Below are 16,942 nucleotides of genomic sequence, written 5' to 3'. Positions count from 1 at the left end.
CACTTCAAAATGTTGTATCAATTATTAACATATAGTGATATACATGCCAACTTAATTGGCAATGACATGATCCTTAACATCATCATCAAGTGTTACATTTGATTCCCATTTAACGGACCTCAGACTTGGTCCAAGTATAATACACTTTTCTCTACTTCTAAATTCTAACTACATTTTTCGTTGCTTCTTGTCAATGCCTTAGAAAGAATCAGAAGTGCTAACTTGCAAAAAAGAAAAAATGGTCTTTCAACTTCAATGTGATTCTGCTGACTGAAAATGAGACCAATATTCCTTAACAAGCTGCCCAAAAAGTGATCCTTCCCTCTTCATCAAGTTCATTGGCTCATCATACTCTACCAGTTTTCCTGCACAATAATAGAATTCTGGTGAGGAACAAGATCTATGACTAGTTTCAAAAAGCATTTGCACAATCATATTGATGATGCTAATGGCACATGGCAAGTGGCAGTTAATATGCAACTTACCATCACTGATGGCAAGAACCTTGGTGCAATCCATCACAGTTGGTATCCTGTGAGCTACTGTGATTACAGTACAATCTGCAAATTCAGTCCTAATGGTTTTCTGCAGAATCAAATCAGTTGCATTGTCAATTGATGCAGTTGCTTCATCCAGCACTAATATCTGACTTCTCCTTAGAAGTGCGCGCCCCAGACAAAACAACTGCCTTTGTCCCATACTCCAATTCGCTCCGGCTTCAACAACTGGAAAACAGATTCTTCTAAGTCATAAGTAATTAGGCATGAATTGAGCAGTGCAAGATTGTAATAGCAAAGGTTGAAAAAAGTTCACCTGAGGAATCTAATCCCTCTTCTTTCTCTTGGACAGCCTCTCGCAATTGACACTTCGCAAGAACCTTCAAGTGGAAGCCACAATTAGTACATATTTACTATGCAAAACAGAGATAAACAGGAGAAAGGCTTCTACTTGTCACTGATCAAACAACATGCTTAAAACAAAAGGATTATACATTACCTCCCAAATCTCTTGATCAGTGTATTGCGATAAGGGGTCCATATTGTATCTGACTGTTCCATTGAAAAGAGTAGGATCCTGAGGTATGATGCCAAAACGTGACCTCAAATCATGAAGTCCAATGGAACTAATATTAATACCATCAACTATGATCTCTCCACCGGCCGGCTCCACAAGCCGGAATAAAGCGCCTATTAGTGTCGACTTTCCACTACCTGTCCTGCCAACAATACCAATCTTGTGTCCTCCTTCAAATGTGCATGTGATTCCACGGAGTACAAGAGGTGCATCAGGTCTATATCGAATCTGTTTTGGAATTATCAACAAGCAAATTGTGTACTTCAGTTCAAGTTCCATTATTTCAATGCCTTCATGCACAAGTTTTTCTAATAACTAACAACTATAGGTACCTGCAAATCATGAATTTCCACTTTTCCCTCAAGTGGCCAATTTGTTGGAGGACGATTTCCTTCTATAATTTCTGGAGCCTCACTTGGTATATGCATATATTGATTAAGCCTCTCCACTGATATTATGTAATTTTCTATGTTGCACTGATTTTGAATTGAAAATACTAGTGAAGCATTAAGTGTAAGGCCATATGAGAGAGCCATGCCAATAAAACCTGGAAAATAACACCAAAGTTTCAAGTTAGAAAACTTTCTTGAAAAAGTGCTTAAGTTTGAGGATATAGACATAATTTATAAGCCATTAGACAAAACACAGAGTGACATTGAACTCAAGTCTCACCAGATGTGAAAGTTCCAGAGGGAAGTACAACCATGCAAAGTGCTGCAGATGCAAGAACAACTGCACTGACTGTTTCCAACCGCTGAATGAACCACTCATTTGCTGCAAAAGTATGGAAAAAAGGACTAGCATTGACATCAATCAAATGAAGATTTTTTGCAAAAAAACGATCTTCCTCCTCAAAAGCCCTTATTGTCACAGCTCCAGCTACAGATTCAGCTAGATGATTAGCTACATAGGATTTTGTTGTGCCATTGAGCCGCATCAATTCTTTCGCAGTAGCAAAGTAATATCTCTGTATTAGAAGTAAGTATTCTTAGTAAACTTTCCAGAAAAGAATATAACTTTCACATTAAAAGTAAGAATCTGTTACCTGCAAGCGAATTGCAAAAATAATCATCGGTATAGAGACAAACAAGACTTGCCAAGTAACAACTGCTAAGACTGTAAGATTAGCATAACAGTTAGAAGTAGCTGCAACAGCAAAAAGAAGGCCAAATGGGACATCAAGATCAACAATGCTGAGATCCCCAGAAACCTGAACAACAAAATAACGGTCAGTCAAAACACTTCCATTGCATACGGCTGCAAGAGAAAATAGTTTAGTATGCTTACCCTGCTAAGTATCCGTCCCAAGGGGGTGGAGTCATAAAATGCCATTGGTGCGCGAAAGAGAGAATTCAGAAGCTGTAGAAATAATGATTTTGATGACTGAAGTCCCATAGCAACTGTAAGAAGACTTCTCACCAACAAGAATAATGTTGAAGTAAATCCAATCAACAAGTACACTAAAATCAATTTCAAAGTGCTGACATGAGGATTGTCAACATTGGCAGCCATCCATGAGTTTTGCGATATCTGACCAATCACAAATGTAATCTGAGAAATGACAGCCACAGAGAAGTACACATATCCTTTGTTCTGATTCAGATACTGTAAGTAAGGCCGGAAGCCTTGGTTTCCTTTCTCTCTCTCTTCTTCCTTGATTAGCTGATCTCCTTTTGATGCATCAAACTGCTTCTCCACATAAGTTTTCCTAATCTCTACTGCAGAATTAGAATTTCTCTGGGAAGAAGTAACATCCATAAGCCGGTCAGAACCAGCAGTCTCTTTGTGAGCACTGACAAGGTCCTGAAATTCTTGACTTGAGGCCAAAAGATCATGATAAGGAGCAGCTTGTAGGATTTCACCATCTGACATCAACTATAATGTAGAATGGTGTTAAGGACCGAAACAACAATTGAATGATGCAGATGCACAAATCAAATAAATAAGTGAAAAAATTAGTCATGAACAACCCCATGTGACATCAAATGTGAAAAACGAATTAATTAGTCCATTCATAATTCAATTAAAAAAATCACAAAATCATAACTTTAGAACTTGTTATATATTTAAAATCATCATATATTTTTACAAAAATAAAAGGAGAGAAGTATGATATAAAATTAAACAGTGGTTTAAGATTGCCAAATTACCAAAACAGAATCAAATGCAGGAAGAAAGTCAACTTGATGAGTGACAAGCAAAACTGTCTTTCCTGCAAGTCCTTGCATGATGTATTCCTGCAAAGTTCCAAATAAATCCTTCAGTAAAGAGAAAGTAAACAACACTAGAGAAATTAAATGCAGTATGTAACAAAAGGAATTTGTCATTACATTAAACAGATTTGTGGCAGTATGTGCATCAACAGCACTGAATGGATCATCCAAGAGGTATATATCAGCATTCTGGTAAAGAGCACGAGCGAGCTGAATCCGTTGCTTCTGGCCTCCACTCAGGTTAACCCCTCTCTCCCCTATCTCAGTGAGATCACCATGGGGAAACAACTCAAGGTCCTTTATTAGTGAAGACCTATGCAGAGTTTCTCTATATTTTTGAGTATCCATTGCTGATCCAAACAATATGTTATCCCTTATTGTACCTGTCTGTATCCATGCTGTTTGAGAAACATAGGCAAATTTGCCATAAACTTCAATCTGCAATTCAGAAATAGAGAATCAGATAGATATCTTTCAAATAAATATAATGCACTCTCAATAGGGGGAAATAAGCTTACAGTTCCCTGAGTATTAGGAACTTCTCTGAGAATTGCTGCTAACAGTGTTGATTTTCCTGATCCAACCTCTCCACAAATAGCCAACTTTTTCCCTGGCCTAACCTCTAAGTTGATATTTCGCAGTGTCGGTTTTGATGCATTATCTTCCCATGAAAAGTCAGCAGCCTTGATTGAAATGGAGCCCCTCATGTTGTCGCTGAAACTCTTCTTCTTGACATTTGCATTTTGCAGTTCAGATGCCTCAAGGAACTTTACAAGCCGGGCAAACGCAACTCTGGCCTGAATGACCACCCCAATGACATCAGGAATGGTTCTAATTGGATCTTGAACAAGGCGCAAAGTTGCCACAAAGGTGAAGACATTGTTAGCATGCAGGGGAACGTTAAGAAAGTAACAAGCTCCAAAGGAAGCAGCGGATACCAACACAGGTGAGGACCAGAAGAGAAAGGTGTTGTAGGCCTTGCGCAATAGCACTGCAGACAACCATTTCAGCTCCACATTCCTCAATCTTTCAATAGAATCCTTGAAGTTGGTTTCCCATGCATACAATTTCAGCACCTTCATATTCAGAAGAGCCTCAGAAGTAGCCTTCAACCTCTCATCTTGTGCCACCATGAGTTTGCTTTGAAACTTATGCTGCAACTTTGCAAGTGGAGTATTGCAAAGCACAGTGAAAACTATCACCACCAAGGAGGCAATTGTAGCTAGCCCGACGGCGCGAAAAAGTATTACCAAGGAGATGCATAGCTGGACGCTAGTCGTCCATGTCTGGTGAAACCAATAAGGAAATTCTCCGATTCTATAAGCATCCACAGTCACATAGTTCATGATCTCACCACCAGAATGATTCAATCTTGCAGAATTTGATAACCTCAGTTGTTTTTTATAAATGGCTGCAGTGAGCAGAGATTTAACTTTCACACCTATCAGTCTGGCTCGGAAGTACCACTGCCTTTGTGATAAAGATTCTATGACCTTCGTAAAGAAAAGTGATATGGCCAATACAAAACCTTCATATTTGAAGCTTTCATTGCCCTCAGCTACCAGTATGAAGGAATTCAGAAGCAGTGGACCAACAGAAATAGCAATCACCTTAAGCAATGCAAAGAATCCTGATATCAGAATTTCTCTCCGGTGGCATAAAACTATAGTCCACAAAATCGATGATTGCAAAGAGGGATCATTCTGTTTCTTCCTGTTCAAGTGGTCTAGAAACAGCAAGTAACAACTTTCTGCTTGATCTTGCTCTCGCAACTTTGGGATATCTTCTTCCTGAAGTGTTTTCTCTTTACCCCTCTTCATCAAAGGATTCATCCACCAAAATGACATGGTACTAAAGAATCCAGCTCTTCCATATAGAGCATCGTTGTTGATAGAACCAATTTTGTTGGACTCACCATTCAAAGGAGTGTAAAGGCTTTCATCAAGTTCCATGTCAGTTTCCCTGCATTTATATGTGCAAAGCAACAATAATATTGCCCCTGGGAAAGATAGAATATCTAAAGCTACCTTAAGGGACAGGTCTTTGCTACCAATTACATAAAACAAGGAAAAAGCACAGGAAATGCCAGAAACCAAAAAGATAAGAACAGAGAACATCCTTAACCATGGTCTTTGAAGCTGTTTTAGGCCAAGATTTATTGCTATGCTGACTGACAACCATGTCAATCCTTGAAAGAATTCTAGCAACCACAGATCAAGAGGCAAAGAAGTGTTGGTTTTCCTCAAATTCTCCACTAAAACCCAAATGCCTAAGCACAAATGCACCAGGCCAAGAGCACCATTGGCTATGGCAGAGACTAGATGCAATTTTGAAAGTCTTCGTGACCCTGTTAGACCATGTAACGGTTTGGATGGTAACTTCTTGATCATAATGAATAGGAGCATGAGAAGAAGCAACACATCAAAGCAAGATATCAAGAAGTGGTTGATGCATGAGGAAGGATCAACCAAAAACTTGAAATCATAGCTGCATGTTTCTTCCCCACAGAACATGCTCCAAAACCCCTCCATTTTTTCGGCCTTCTCTTCGTTACTTAAATTCTGTGTAAAAGAGAAAAATCTGTCAGCTAAATCATGCGTTCAATGTAAAAAATTTTGACACGAACACAAAGAATGGTGCAGAAACAAGATTTAGTGAAAGAAAAACATCCCAAGGGTGAAACTAACTACAAGAAGAAGTAGGTAAGAATATAATGACAGTGAAAGATTCAAAGAGCGACATCTGAGTGACTCAACCGGAGAATTCATCATCTAAATTCTTGTAAAATCATGAATTTAGTTAGACTCATGAGCTAACTCGAGAATTTGATAACCGAACTTATCAGAAACCATTCAATGCAAAATGCAAAGCCACAAAAGAGCTGGTTTCGGCATTGATCATTCCAAGAAGAATCAGAAAAAGAAAACAGAGTATGTATGATTATATTATACATACACACTATCGTTCAAAAACTTACTGCAGGACAAAAACACAAACAGGAAACAAGAACCGATTAATGGAAGAAGAAAAATAATACTATCATTTGAAAATTAGAAAGCAAGAAGTGTAAACGTAAAAATTTTTTTTTTATTGGTTCAAAATAATGGATGGCGTATAAACAAACCTGTAGGTAGTAGACTTAGAAAGCCGAAAGTGTGGCGGAGAGTGAAGACGTTTTGTTGTGTCTTAGCAATTAGCATATACTCATACTATGTTCTTGAATTCAATTAATTAATAATAATTAACGTGTGAGGAAGAAGAGGAGAAGGCGGTGGTGTTAAATGAAATGAAGAGAGAAGTGAATTTGTAAGTGCATATGAGAGGAGCATGATGGCGTCATAGCTGACGTCCCGTACTCTCATCTTCTTTGTAATTTACGTTTGGAAAAATTGAGATGGAGATGGAGAAGTAGGAGCAGGTAGCCTAAGCCTAGTGACAAATCGTTGCCGCGGTTCCGATTCTACAAGACTACAACCCACGACTTAATTGCCACACACTACAAGCCACTCATTTAAACATTTACTATAGGAAATTTTTCAAGTGTATCGTCATATCGGTGTTTAAGTGATTTTTAACCATTGATTTTAATTATAAAAAATATATATATAATATATATAATTAAGATTAACGGTTAAAAATTATTGATACATCGGTATAACGGTACATTTGAAAATTTTTTTTTACTATATATTATATCAAATTATTTGTAATCTCATGAAAACTAAGTTAGATTAAGATGAATACCTAATTCGGTCCCTAACAATTATCTCGAAGAGATTATGAAGTTTTCAAACAAAAAAAATACTTAATTCGGCCTCTGATCCTTACTTTTATGAAACTAATTAGTGTCTGTACTAAAAAAATACACACAGGAATCAGTTCCATAAAAGTAACGCTTAAGAGCATAAAAGAGTATTTTTTTTTTGTTAAATGTCTCATTGTTTTTCAAGATAATTGTCAAAAATTATTTAAAATTTTTTTCTTAAATTAAATTTATATGAAGTTAATGGTTAAAAATTATTAAATAATTTAATAAATTTAACTAAATTATTATTTAACAATTTTTAATTATTAAATTCACGTAAAATTAACTGCACTTAAATTTTTATTTTTTAATCCACTCACACTTAAATGGTAAAAAGTTATTTAATTATATTTGTTTTGTATTATTTAAATAGTAATTATTTACTAATGGATATTTTTTTAATTTACCATGTCTGACACGCGTATTTTCTATGTCTAACTGTGTTTTAATAAAAAAAATTTAAATATATTTATACATATCTAAATATCATTATGTATTAATATGTCTCGTCTTATTCTTAAAATAAATTTAAAAATAATATATATTATTAATTATTAAAATAAAATATATTTAAATATTTTATATAATTAAAAGAAATATTAAAAATAATTAAAAAATTTATTTTATATTTTTAATATAAATACTAAAATATCATCATAATTTATTTAAAAAATATTTTATATTTTATATATACAATGTATTTCTGTGTTCTTATAAAAATTTTAAATTCTTATGTTTTGTGTGTTCTGTGTAGTGTGGTCCGTATATGTGTGAGGATCCATTAGGTAGTTACAAAAAGTAAATATTTTATTAGTATAAAAATATTATATATATTAAAAATTAGTCAACACATGACACATGGGTGAAATACAGCCGCCAAATTTCATCACCTCTTATTTCTCATTTTTATAATCTTCTTTGCTAATGCATTTTAAGGGTCACTTATTATAACTTTGTTTAGTAATTTACTTTGCTAAAAAAACCAAAATTATAAAGTTTTTATATATAATAACTAATGTATTAAATATGTCTATTTTTTAATTGATTAGATATGTAATATAATAAATTAAATGTGAGATTATTAAATATAATAAATACATATTTTTATCCTAATTCTAACAAAAATTGACTTTAAATTTTAAAAATAATAAATTTATTTTTGTATAAATAGTATATACGATAATTAAAAAGTATTTAAAAAAAAGTTGTACAGTAAACTTTTTCTCCGTAGATATATATAGCAGAAAACCTCTTCAAGACCATGGGTTGACCCGTTGAATGGAGGGACGCAATTTCGTGTGCGATGGACGTAAATCAATTTAATTTTGAAGGTAAGTGACCAAAACACAGTGCCAAAATAATTATATCCAAATAATGGTTATCTTCTTTGAATTGAGAAGCTATTTTTTTTCTCGTCAGGTAGATGTTACAACCATGATATATAGATATAAAAAATTAGTCACCAAGTGTCTAAGATTTTTTATTACCATATATATATCATTATTCTCCTTTTATGTTTGGCACACAATTGTTACTCTTTCAATCAACGCTGAACATGATAGATTATTTTCCGGTTCTTTGAAAATGACACTTTTGTAGAGTTCCAGGAAGACGTGTTCAAGTTAAGTTTGTATACTGCCAAAAATAATTGAAAATCATGTTATAGTTAGGAATGTCATTCAAGTCTTATTTAATTGTATATGTATATATCATTTATTAGAATTATTAACTTAAATATATAACATAGATTCGGAACGCAAGAAAAAACACAATTCTTTTTCTTTTTGATTGCTATATTAACAAAAACTCTTTTAAAAAGAATCGTATGGAGTAGTTTCTAAACACTTGAACTAGCACTCCACTCTTTATTAATTAATAACTTTTCTTTCTAAAAATGTATGTTACACACTTGCACTCACAAATTTGTTCGAAACATATTAGCATTGGTCTCTTTTATGTAACTAAACGGATAATGCTTCCCAAAAAAAAAAAAATCTAAAACGTGAGGCAAGAGATGATTGCATATATCTTTCATAAATTTTAGGTTTACTTCATTCATGCTAATTTTCAAGTAGTGTACGTGATAAACTTAGTAATAAACTTGCTTCATTCCACTTTTTGAACTCCTAATGATGCTGGAAAGATAATGGATATTGAAGTTGAGAATAGAATCTTGTTTCTTCGTTAGATGATATTCACAAGCAGCTGATCTAAGTGGAATGTGTACCTGAGCATATAACATTTCTTGCACCTTTAATCGTGGTTTGCAATGATGTCTTGGGTGGCAAAAGGAGTAGTCTGGCCATCTCGCTAAAATAAGATAAAGACTTGTAGTTGTTTTTACGTGAAGTCAATATTTAAAAATTGTTAAATAATAATTTAATTAAATTTATTAAATTATTTAATAAGTTTTAAATATAAAATTTTTATGTGAAGTTAATATTTAAAAATTGTTAAATAATAATTTAATTAAATTTATTAAATTATTTAATAATTTTTAAATATAAAATTCACACTAAAAAAACTACACGTGAGATTCCATTCTAAAATAAAGTGAGTTTATTAGTCGTGTTCTATCTTATAGTGAATTGGTGACTTAATCTTTTTTAAAAAAAATAATAAATTAACCTAAAAAATAAAAATAAAAATAATCAAATTACAACAACAATTTTTTATTATCTTCTTTTAAATTTTCAATATCAAAATTATTTACAATAATATCAGTAAATAAAATTATATTTATTTTAGAAAATAAATTACATAACTTGAAAATATATATAAGAGTGTATAATAAGATAAATAAAGATAACTACAGATAAGTGTTTATATTTTAATAAATAAATTTAGAAATAAATATTATCTTTTATTGGCGGAAGTTTAGAAATAAATATTAATAAACTAAAAAATAATACTATTTTATTCAAATGAAATAAACAATATTACAACTTCTTTTTAATAAAAAAGTACGAATCTATACAGAGGAACTATTTTTTTTTTTCCATGATGAGAAGAGGGGTTCTTCATATAAATTTTAAAATTCTCGATGAACTAATAAGTTATTATTTTCTCAAATCCTACAAAAAAAAAAGTTTGAATGTGGAGAAAGATAGATTGGCTAAAACCACACACACATATTTATAGATCCTTCAATGAATTATGGATCATTAATGTAAAATTGTAAATAATGAATGACTGCAATAATTGTTTTGTTTTTTGGAGTGAGATCTTTTGGTTTTGAAGCTGCATTATTGAAACATGACACTGGGGGTACTATATATATCTGACAGCATTTTTAAGTGAATGTTATGGTGTTTAAAATATAGTGTCTAACTTACTAAAAAAGATAAAAAAATAATATTTAATAAATTTTAAATATTTTATATTTATTTTATATATTTTATTTTTTACTTATAAAAATAAGTTAGGCAATTTAAACACCACAATGAAAAGCTCAGTAGAATCCACCTTACTAAAGACTAACGCATGGATTTATTGGATTGCGACAATCCATTTAATGCCACTGCTCTGAACTCTGAAGGATCCACTTTCAACGGAGATCGAACATGAACGACAAGAAGACGAAGAGAAAAAACAGAAAACTGACCAAAACCTATGAGGTGTGTGACACTAAGATGAGATGAGAATAGCGTCATATTAAATATTAGAACTAAACTCATAATTTCTTGGTGGAAGAATAAAGATCGGTGTTTCATAATTTCAGTTGTTAGATCTTAATTATAAACAAATCATAATATATAAATTAATTAAAATTAATGATTAAAATTATTAAAATATTAATATTTTTAAAATATTTAAAAAATATATTTTTATTTAAAAATAAAATAAAATTATTCGATTAGTCTTCATATAATAAATTTTTAATTAAATTATTATACTTTAAAATTTTTTATTAGATCCATATACTAATTTTAAATTTGTAATAGTATCATAGATATTTTAAAAATATTTATATTAAATTTTTGTTTTATTTTTATTTATTATTTTTTTATATGATAATCGAAAAAAAAATTAAAATCATTCAACAAACTACTCAAGCTAAGGAGGAAGGAGCGGAAAAAAAATTTAAAACTAATTGTGTTGCATATATATATGGAACTTATACTAACCTAGCTAACACAACTTGTAAATCCTAACTGCGGATACTGGATTTGATGGTCCTAGAACATTTAGACTATTAAAATATTAAATAATCTCATAATAAAATATATTTTTAAAATTTTTTAATAACGGTTAAATAGTTTTTATTTAATTTTAATTACATATTAGTCTTTTATATATTATTTAATTATAAAATTTATTTTTTATTTTATAAATTATTATTTTATCGTTCATCTATCATATTTATTGATAATAAAAAACTAAAATAATAACAAATTAAATCTTCTATTAATCGTAATAAATATTTTGCAATCTTAATCTATCATAATTTTATCATTGATCGAGTTACATACTTATTGGGTTGGAAAAATAATCGTGTTCATTAGAAATTCAATCGATTGGAATTGATACACAATCGATTGAATTTTGCAAGGCATGTGAAATTTTCCTTATTCAATCGATTGGTCATATTACTCAATTAATTGAAATCATTAAAGCAATATAAATTTAGTTAATTCAATCAATTGACTTACGCTATTAGAATGATATATAAAAGTTTAATCGATTAGTATGATAATTCTACAACAATCAAAATTGTGTATTTTACCATGTTCGCCACAATTTATGCCAAAATTAAAATTATAATTCACCTAATATAATGTCTTGCAGCTGAATTGCGTCCTAAGATTTTTACACATTGTTTTACTCGCATCATATCGTTATCCTTCATACTTGTCTGTGCTTCATATTTTTATATCGGATCTTGCATGATTTAAGCTTTGACTTGTAAATATGTTTAATGTTATGTTCTCTGCAACACTTGTAATGCCATATTGCAATAATGGTGAAAGATAAACTAGCTTAAATGAGTTCATTTGATAATCTATTTTCAAATCTTTTAGTGTTGGGCACATAATCATCTATAATCATCATATATGATTAGCTAGCCTTCAATTTATTCTTTTGGTTTCACGATTTAATGGATTTTTAATTAACTTCTAATAGTAAATTGATAAATGGTTCAGTTTTCTGGTCATTTTCAACCGTTTCCAACTACTTCGTTCCCTTTCTCAACTATTATTGTGTCATTGTGCCATTCAACTCTTGAAAAACTCCTACAATTGGGTGGTTACCTGTGCCTCGATAGATATGAGTTTCTAGTATAAAGTCATTAATTTGCCTTTAGCAGGGATGGAAGCATGTAATAATTTTTGGCATCATCTAAATACTTTAATCCCTGTATTTATGTTCTTTAATTGTTGAATTCTTTGTTATTGGCACTGTTTTTGGTGGAAATACAAAACTTCAATTTTCCTTAATTGTTTAGAGATTTACAAGTTCATTATGTTATAACTCTTATAACTTGAATGATATAGCGTAAGTCAATCGATTGGGTAACTGAACCAATAGATTGAATTAACTAAAATCATGTTGCTTTGATGATTTTAATCGATTGGGTAATATGACCAATCAATTAAATAAGAAAAACTTCACATGCCTTGCAAAATTCAATCGATTGTGTATTAATTCCAATCGATTGAAGTTTGGGAAACCTGAATTTCAATCGATTGGTTTATGCATCCAATCGATTGAATTTTTAACGAACACGATTTTTCCAACTCAATATATATGCAACTCGATCAATGATAAAATTACGATCGATTAAGATTGCAAAATATTTATTACGATTAATAGAAGATCTAATTTGTTATTGTTTTAGTTTTTTATTATCAATAAACATGATAGATGAATGATAAAATAAAAAATAGATTTCATAATAAAATAATATATAAAAGACTAGTTTATAATTAAAATTAAATAATGACTATTTAGCAGTTATTAAAAAACTTAAAAAATAAATTTTGTTATGGGACCATTTAATGGTCCAAACGTTCTGGGACCATTGAATCTAATGTCCCTAACCGGTGCAAGAAACTAACAAGCATTATTAAATGTGTAAGAAACTAACAAGCATTATTAAATGTGTATTTAAAAATGAGAGTTGGTATAAAATTGATTTTACAAATTTAATTTTGATGAAAAATAAGTTTGTGTTAAGGTGATTTATGTTTGGCGATCTTTATATCAAAATGAATTATAGTAAAATAAATGTTGTTTGGCTTACACTATTCAAAATCACTTTTAAATAAAAAATTACTAAAATAGACATCAACTTAAATAATTTTTTTATATTATCCTATCATTTTATTTAGATATTTGAATAAATCTTATTAATTAATTTTATAATAGAATTATTATTTATTTGCTAAAATAAAAATAACATATAAAAATTAGTAAAATATATTTTTAATTAAAACTAAAAAAATATAAATTTTAGATATATATATTATATTTTTTTAAAAATTTTAAGTATTAACGTGAGAATGTTAATTTAATATTCTTTTTACATCGTACTTTTATTCTGGTACTCTCAATAATCTTATTCTTAATATTATTTTAGAATTTAATGTTTATGATTTTATTGTTACTTATGATTAATTTTTTATTTAATGTCTCCTTTTTAATGAGATCATAATCTATATTATAAAAAAATTACACTAAAATATAGTATATGAGAATTACAATTATAGAAGAGAATACTACAAATAATTAAAAAATTATATATTTACCTTAGCCGTTCTTCATGATGTTTTTTATATAGATATATTTTTAGTACTTTTAATATTTTTTTTTGGTACGCTATAATTTTACTATTATTATTCTATACAAAAAAAATAACAAATAAAAAATTCATATAAACAAAAACAAATAAGAATTCTATAAAAAAATAATAATATACATGAAAAAGCATTAGAAAAAAATATTATAAAAAAAGCAATAAAATTAATCATATAAATAATAAAAGACAAAATTAATAAATAAAAAATAAATTTCAATTTAAAATGAAAAAGTGAATGCAAAGGTTGGATAAACTAGGTTTAGAAAGTAGAATCATGTCTGCATTTAGAAGAACAAAAAAATAGCCAAACCAAAAAATAAAACTTTCAACAAAACTAAACCTACTTTTGATACTTCAATCGCTAAGCTAAGGAGACCCTAATTTCTTCATTCAGGCGAAACCAAGCTTTGAACGTAACCATTGACACCCACCTAACAATGATTATTGCAAAGGTTTATGCACTTGCTTACTTCCTTAACTCTTTGATCATACACAAGTAATATGTTATCACGTTTGTTATACATCAACAAATAATTATCAATGGATTTTTTACTCCTATTTTTATACAGGAGTATGATTTACCACCATTAAAATATTTACAAAATAAATTCTATGTTTTTATTTTTGAAAGAATTGATAATTAAACATTTGTTCTCTATTTTTTTTGTTTTACACATTTCTCCTGTTTCTTTTAATCTGAGTTTCAAAGAGGAGAGTCCAAAGCTCTGCTAGGGCTTTTGCCCTTCTGCTTCCCATCAACGTCGCTCGTTTCTTGGTCCTCCCCCTCTGCGGTAGCTCGCTCTCTGACCCTCTCCCTGCGTCGTGGTCGTTCTCTAATCCTTTCCATTCGCGGGATTGCTCGTTTTCTCATGTATCGTGCTTGTTCTCTAATCGTCAACGCCACAACACGCTGCCGCCGCCGCCGCTACACTCGGGTCCACCACTTCATTATTTTCTGTCGCCTCTCTGTTCCTCTTCTTCACCAGCGACTCTTATCTCTATCCTTCTCCCTCCACATCTGCCTCTGCGACCTACTCCTTTAATGTTCCATTTTGTTTTTATTTTTATTGTACTTTATTTTCTTTTCTATGAAAATTTTATGTGAATTTGAATGTTCTTCATTTTCCAGAGTATTGAATGTTGTTTTGATTTCAAAAAAATTTGATAATAAACCAGTAAAAAATTTCAAAATGGATTAGGAGTCCTTGATTATGCTTGAATGATTGAATTTGATTGTTGTGATTTGGTTGGTAGTAACTCTTTTGATTTCTAATTGAATAAGGCTCCTACTTTTTTGTGGAAGTAGGGCAATGATTATGAAGAACTAAAATACAATACATGGTGTCTTATATGATGGGGACATTTGGGTTAGTAAGAGTTAACCAAACATTTTCCCTTATCAGTTAGTTTCACTTTCTATACTCAAATATTTCAGGCTTCAAAGTTCATGTTCTCTATTTTCTTGTTCTGTAGTTATGTTGCACCGGAGTATGCATGCATTGGAATGTTGACTGAGAAGAGTGATGTTTATAGCTTTGGGATACTTATTATGGAAATAATTACCGTAAGAAGTCCCGTTGATTATAGTAAACCCCAAGGAGAGGTTAAAGGCTATAACCAATAATAGTATACAGTTTTGGTTTTAATCTTCTTACACTGTTCTACGCTGATTATTTTCTCTCTTTTTCTGTTTTCCTAACTAGAATTTGGCATATTTGCAGGTTAATTTAATTGAGTGGTTGAAAGCTATGGTTGGCAATAGAAAATCAGAGGAACTCGTTGATCCGAACCTTCCTGAAAAGTCGTCTTCAAAGGCTCTTAAGCTTTGCTCTGTTGGTTGCTCTTAAATGTGTTGATCCAGATGCCACAAAGAGACCTAAAATCGGACACATAATCCACATGCTTGAGGCCGACGAGATCCTATTCGGTGATGTATGTTCTTTCCCTTTCTTGAACTCTGTATTATACATAACTGGAGAGCAAAAGTAAAATGATTCAGCATTGCTATAATTTGATTCTCATTTATCACTATTTTATTATTCTTTCTTGGAGGAACGGAGGACTGGAGGGGAATCATTGCGATCCCATGGCAATTATCATCATGAGCAAAAGGACTCTAGCAGAGATAAAAAGCGAATAGGTGAAAAGATCACTGATCGAAGTGAAAATGATAATAGCAGTAAAAATCTTGTCCATCCCACTAGGTTGAGATGATAGTTGTTAAATGGTAAATGTAGCTATGTATTTATTATTTTTGGTTTTAGTAGTTTGCCTATATTAATTTCTACCTCAATCTGGACAACATGCAATGAGTGTATTTTTGCTACATAATTTTTCCTCCCACCACAATTTGGGATTCATTGTATACTTGTTCATTATTTACTAAAAATCAAAATTTTGATGTCGTCCTTCTGATTTATAAAGACAAAAGTAGCTCAAGTGTTTTATAAAAAGTAATAATATTTTCAAGTTGCTCAAACTGTAGTATCAAACTACGGTTGTCTCATTCTGGTCCCATCATAACTTATGGCCCCATCATAAATTAAGTGCTTGTCATTTTGTGAGTGTAGTTGTTATGAGCACTAAACCTCCCAACGTGAGAGATAAAAAAACCCACAGCAAGGTAAAAATTTTCACTATTTTCCAAATCAAAGCTACAAACAAGTCTCAAAATTCAAAACTTACAAGCACTACTAAGCATACATGCAGAATTCTTGTACAAGAACATAAACGAAATAGTGAAATCAATGATACAATAGACGGCCGTTGCTTACGAACTTTTTGGCTAGAGAGCTCGGATTGCAATCACACCTCAAAGTTGAAGGACTATGAGTGAAGAACTCCAGGTAAACCAGAAAAGAATTTAACCATCCGATCATTCATTCGTTCAGGTTAATACACTAATTGTGATATAGAGGGATTCTGCAAAAAGTGTTTGCTTGGGCCTCATACAAAGAAAAATGATCATAACCTGCTTGATAAATACACAATGATGTATTATTCCTTTTTAGCTTCAAAAGCAGAACCGAAAGGGACAAATTTAGTTTGAGA

At 30.9% G+C, this 16,942-nt stretch overlaps 1 protein-coding gene and 1 long non-coding RNA gene across 4 annotated transcripts; one reads left to right on the top strand and one right to left on the bottom strand.

Moving 5' to 3' along the window:
• Window positions 1-3: 3 nt before the first annotated feature.
• Window positions 4-6,762, bottom strand: LOC107616741 (ABC transporter C family member 10). Of its 3 annotated transcripts, XM_016318674.3 has the most exons (12): window positions 6,412-6,762; window positions 3,806-5,848; window positions 3,405-3,725; window positions 3,225-3,311; window positions 2,362-2,949; window positions 2,120-2,284; window positions 1,747-2,041; window positions 1,407-1,621; window positions 997-1,302; window positions 814-877; window positions 486-725; window positions 4-365 (listed from the first exon to the last, which is right to left on the bottom strand). In XM_016318674.3, the coding sequence occupies exons 2-12, from the start codon at window positions 5,816-5,818 to the stop codon at window positions 253-255; spliced, it is 4,407 nt and encodes a 1,468-aa protein (XP_016174160.1). In that variant the 5' UTR covers window positions 5,819-5,848; window positions 6,412-6,762; the 3' UTR covers window positions 4-252. The 3 variants fall into 3 exon arrangements, with proteins under 3 accessions (XP_016174160.1, XP_016174159.1, XP_088355797.1); XM_016318673.3 differs by having other exon boundaries at window positions 3,225-3,725; XM_088499671.1 differs by lacking the exon at window positions 6,412-6,762 and adding an exon at window positions 6,265-6,348 and having other exon boundaries at window positions 3,225-3,725.
• Window positions 6,763-14,557: 7,795 nt separating this feature from the next.
• Window positions 14,558-16,256, top strand: LOC148546831 (uncharacterized). The gene is made up of 4 exons (XR_015899828.1): window positions 14,558-14,935; window positions 15,198-15,258; window positions 15,365-15,823; window positions 15,944-16,256. It is a non-coding gene; the product is annotated as an uncharacterized LOC148546831 (long non-coding RNA).
• The last annotated feature ends 686 nt before the right edge of the window (window positions 16,257-16,942 follow it).

The sequence above is a fragment of the Arachis ipaensis genome, chromosome B9, assembly GCF_059453495.1.
Source record: "Arachis ipaensis isolate K30076 ecotype BB chromosome B9, ASM5945349v1, whole genome shotgun sequence".
NCBI classification, from domain to species: Eukaryota; Viridiplantae; Streptophyta; class Magnoliopsida; order Fabales; family Fabaceae; genus Arachis; species Arachis ipaensis.
Note: the sequence above shows the minus strand (reverse complement) of the source record. Positions and strands in the feature narration are given on the sequence as shown.

Bases quoted from the DNA above. Each gene is read 5' to 3' on its own strand.
- LOC107616741 (XM_016318673.3), bottom strand. From the start codon at position 5,818: ATGGAGGGGTTTTGGAGCATGTTCTGTGGGGAAGAAACATGCAGCTAT. The intron at 2,950-3,224 runs GTAATTTGGCAA...TCTACATTATAG, and splicing joins CTGCATTTGATTCTGTTTTG to TTGATGTCAGATGGTGAAAT. The intron at 726-813 runs GTGAACTTTTTT...TCTGTTTTCCAG, and splicing joins AGAGGGATTAGATTCCTCAG to TTGTTGAAGCCGGAGCGAAT.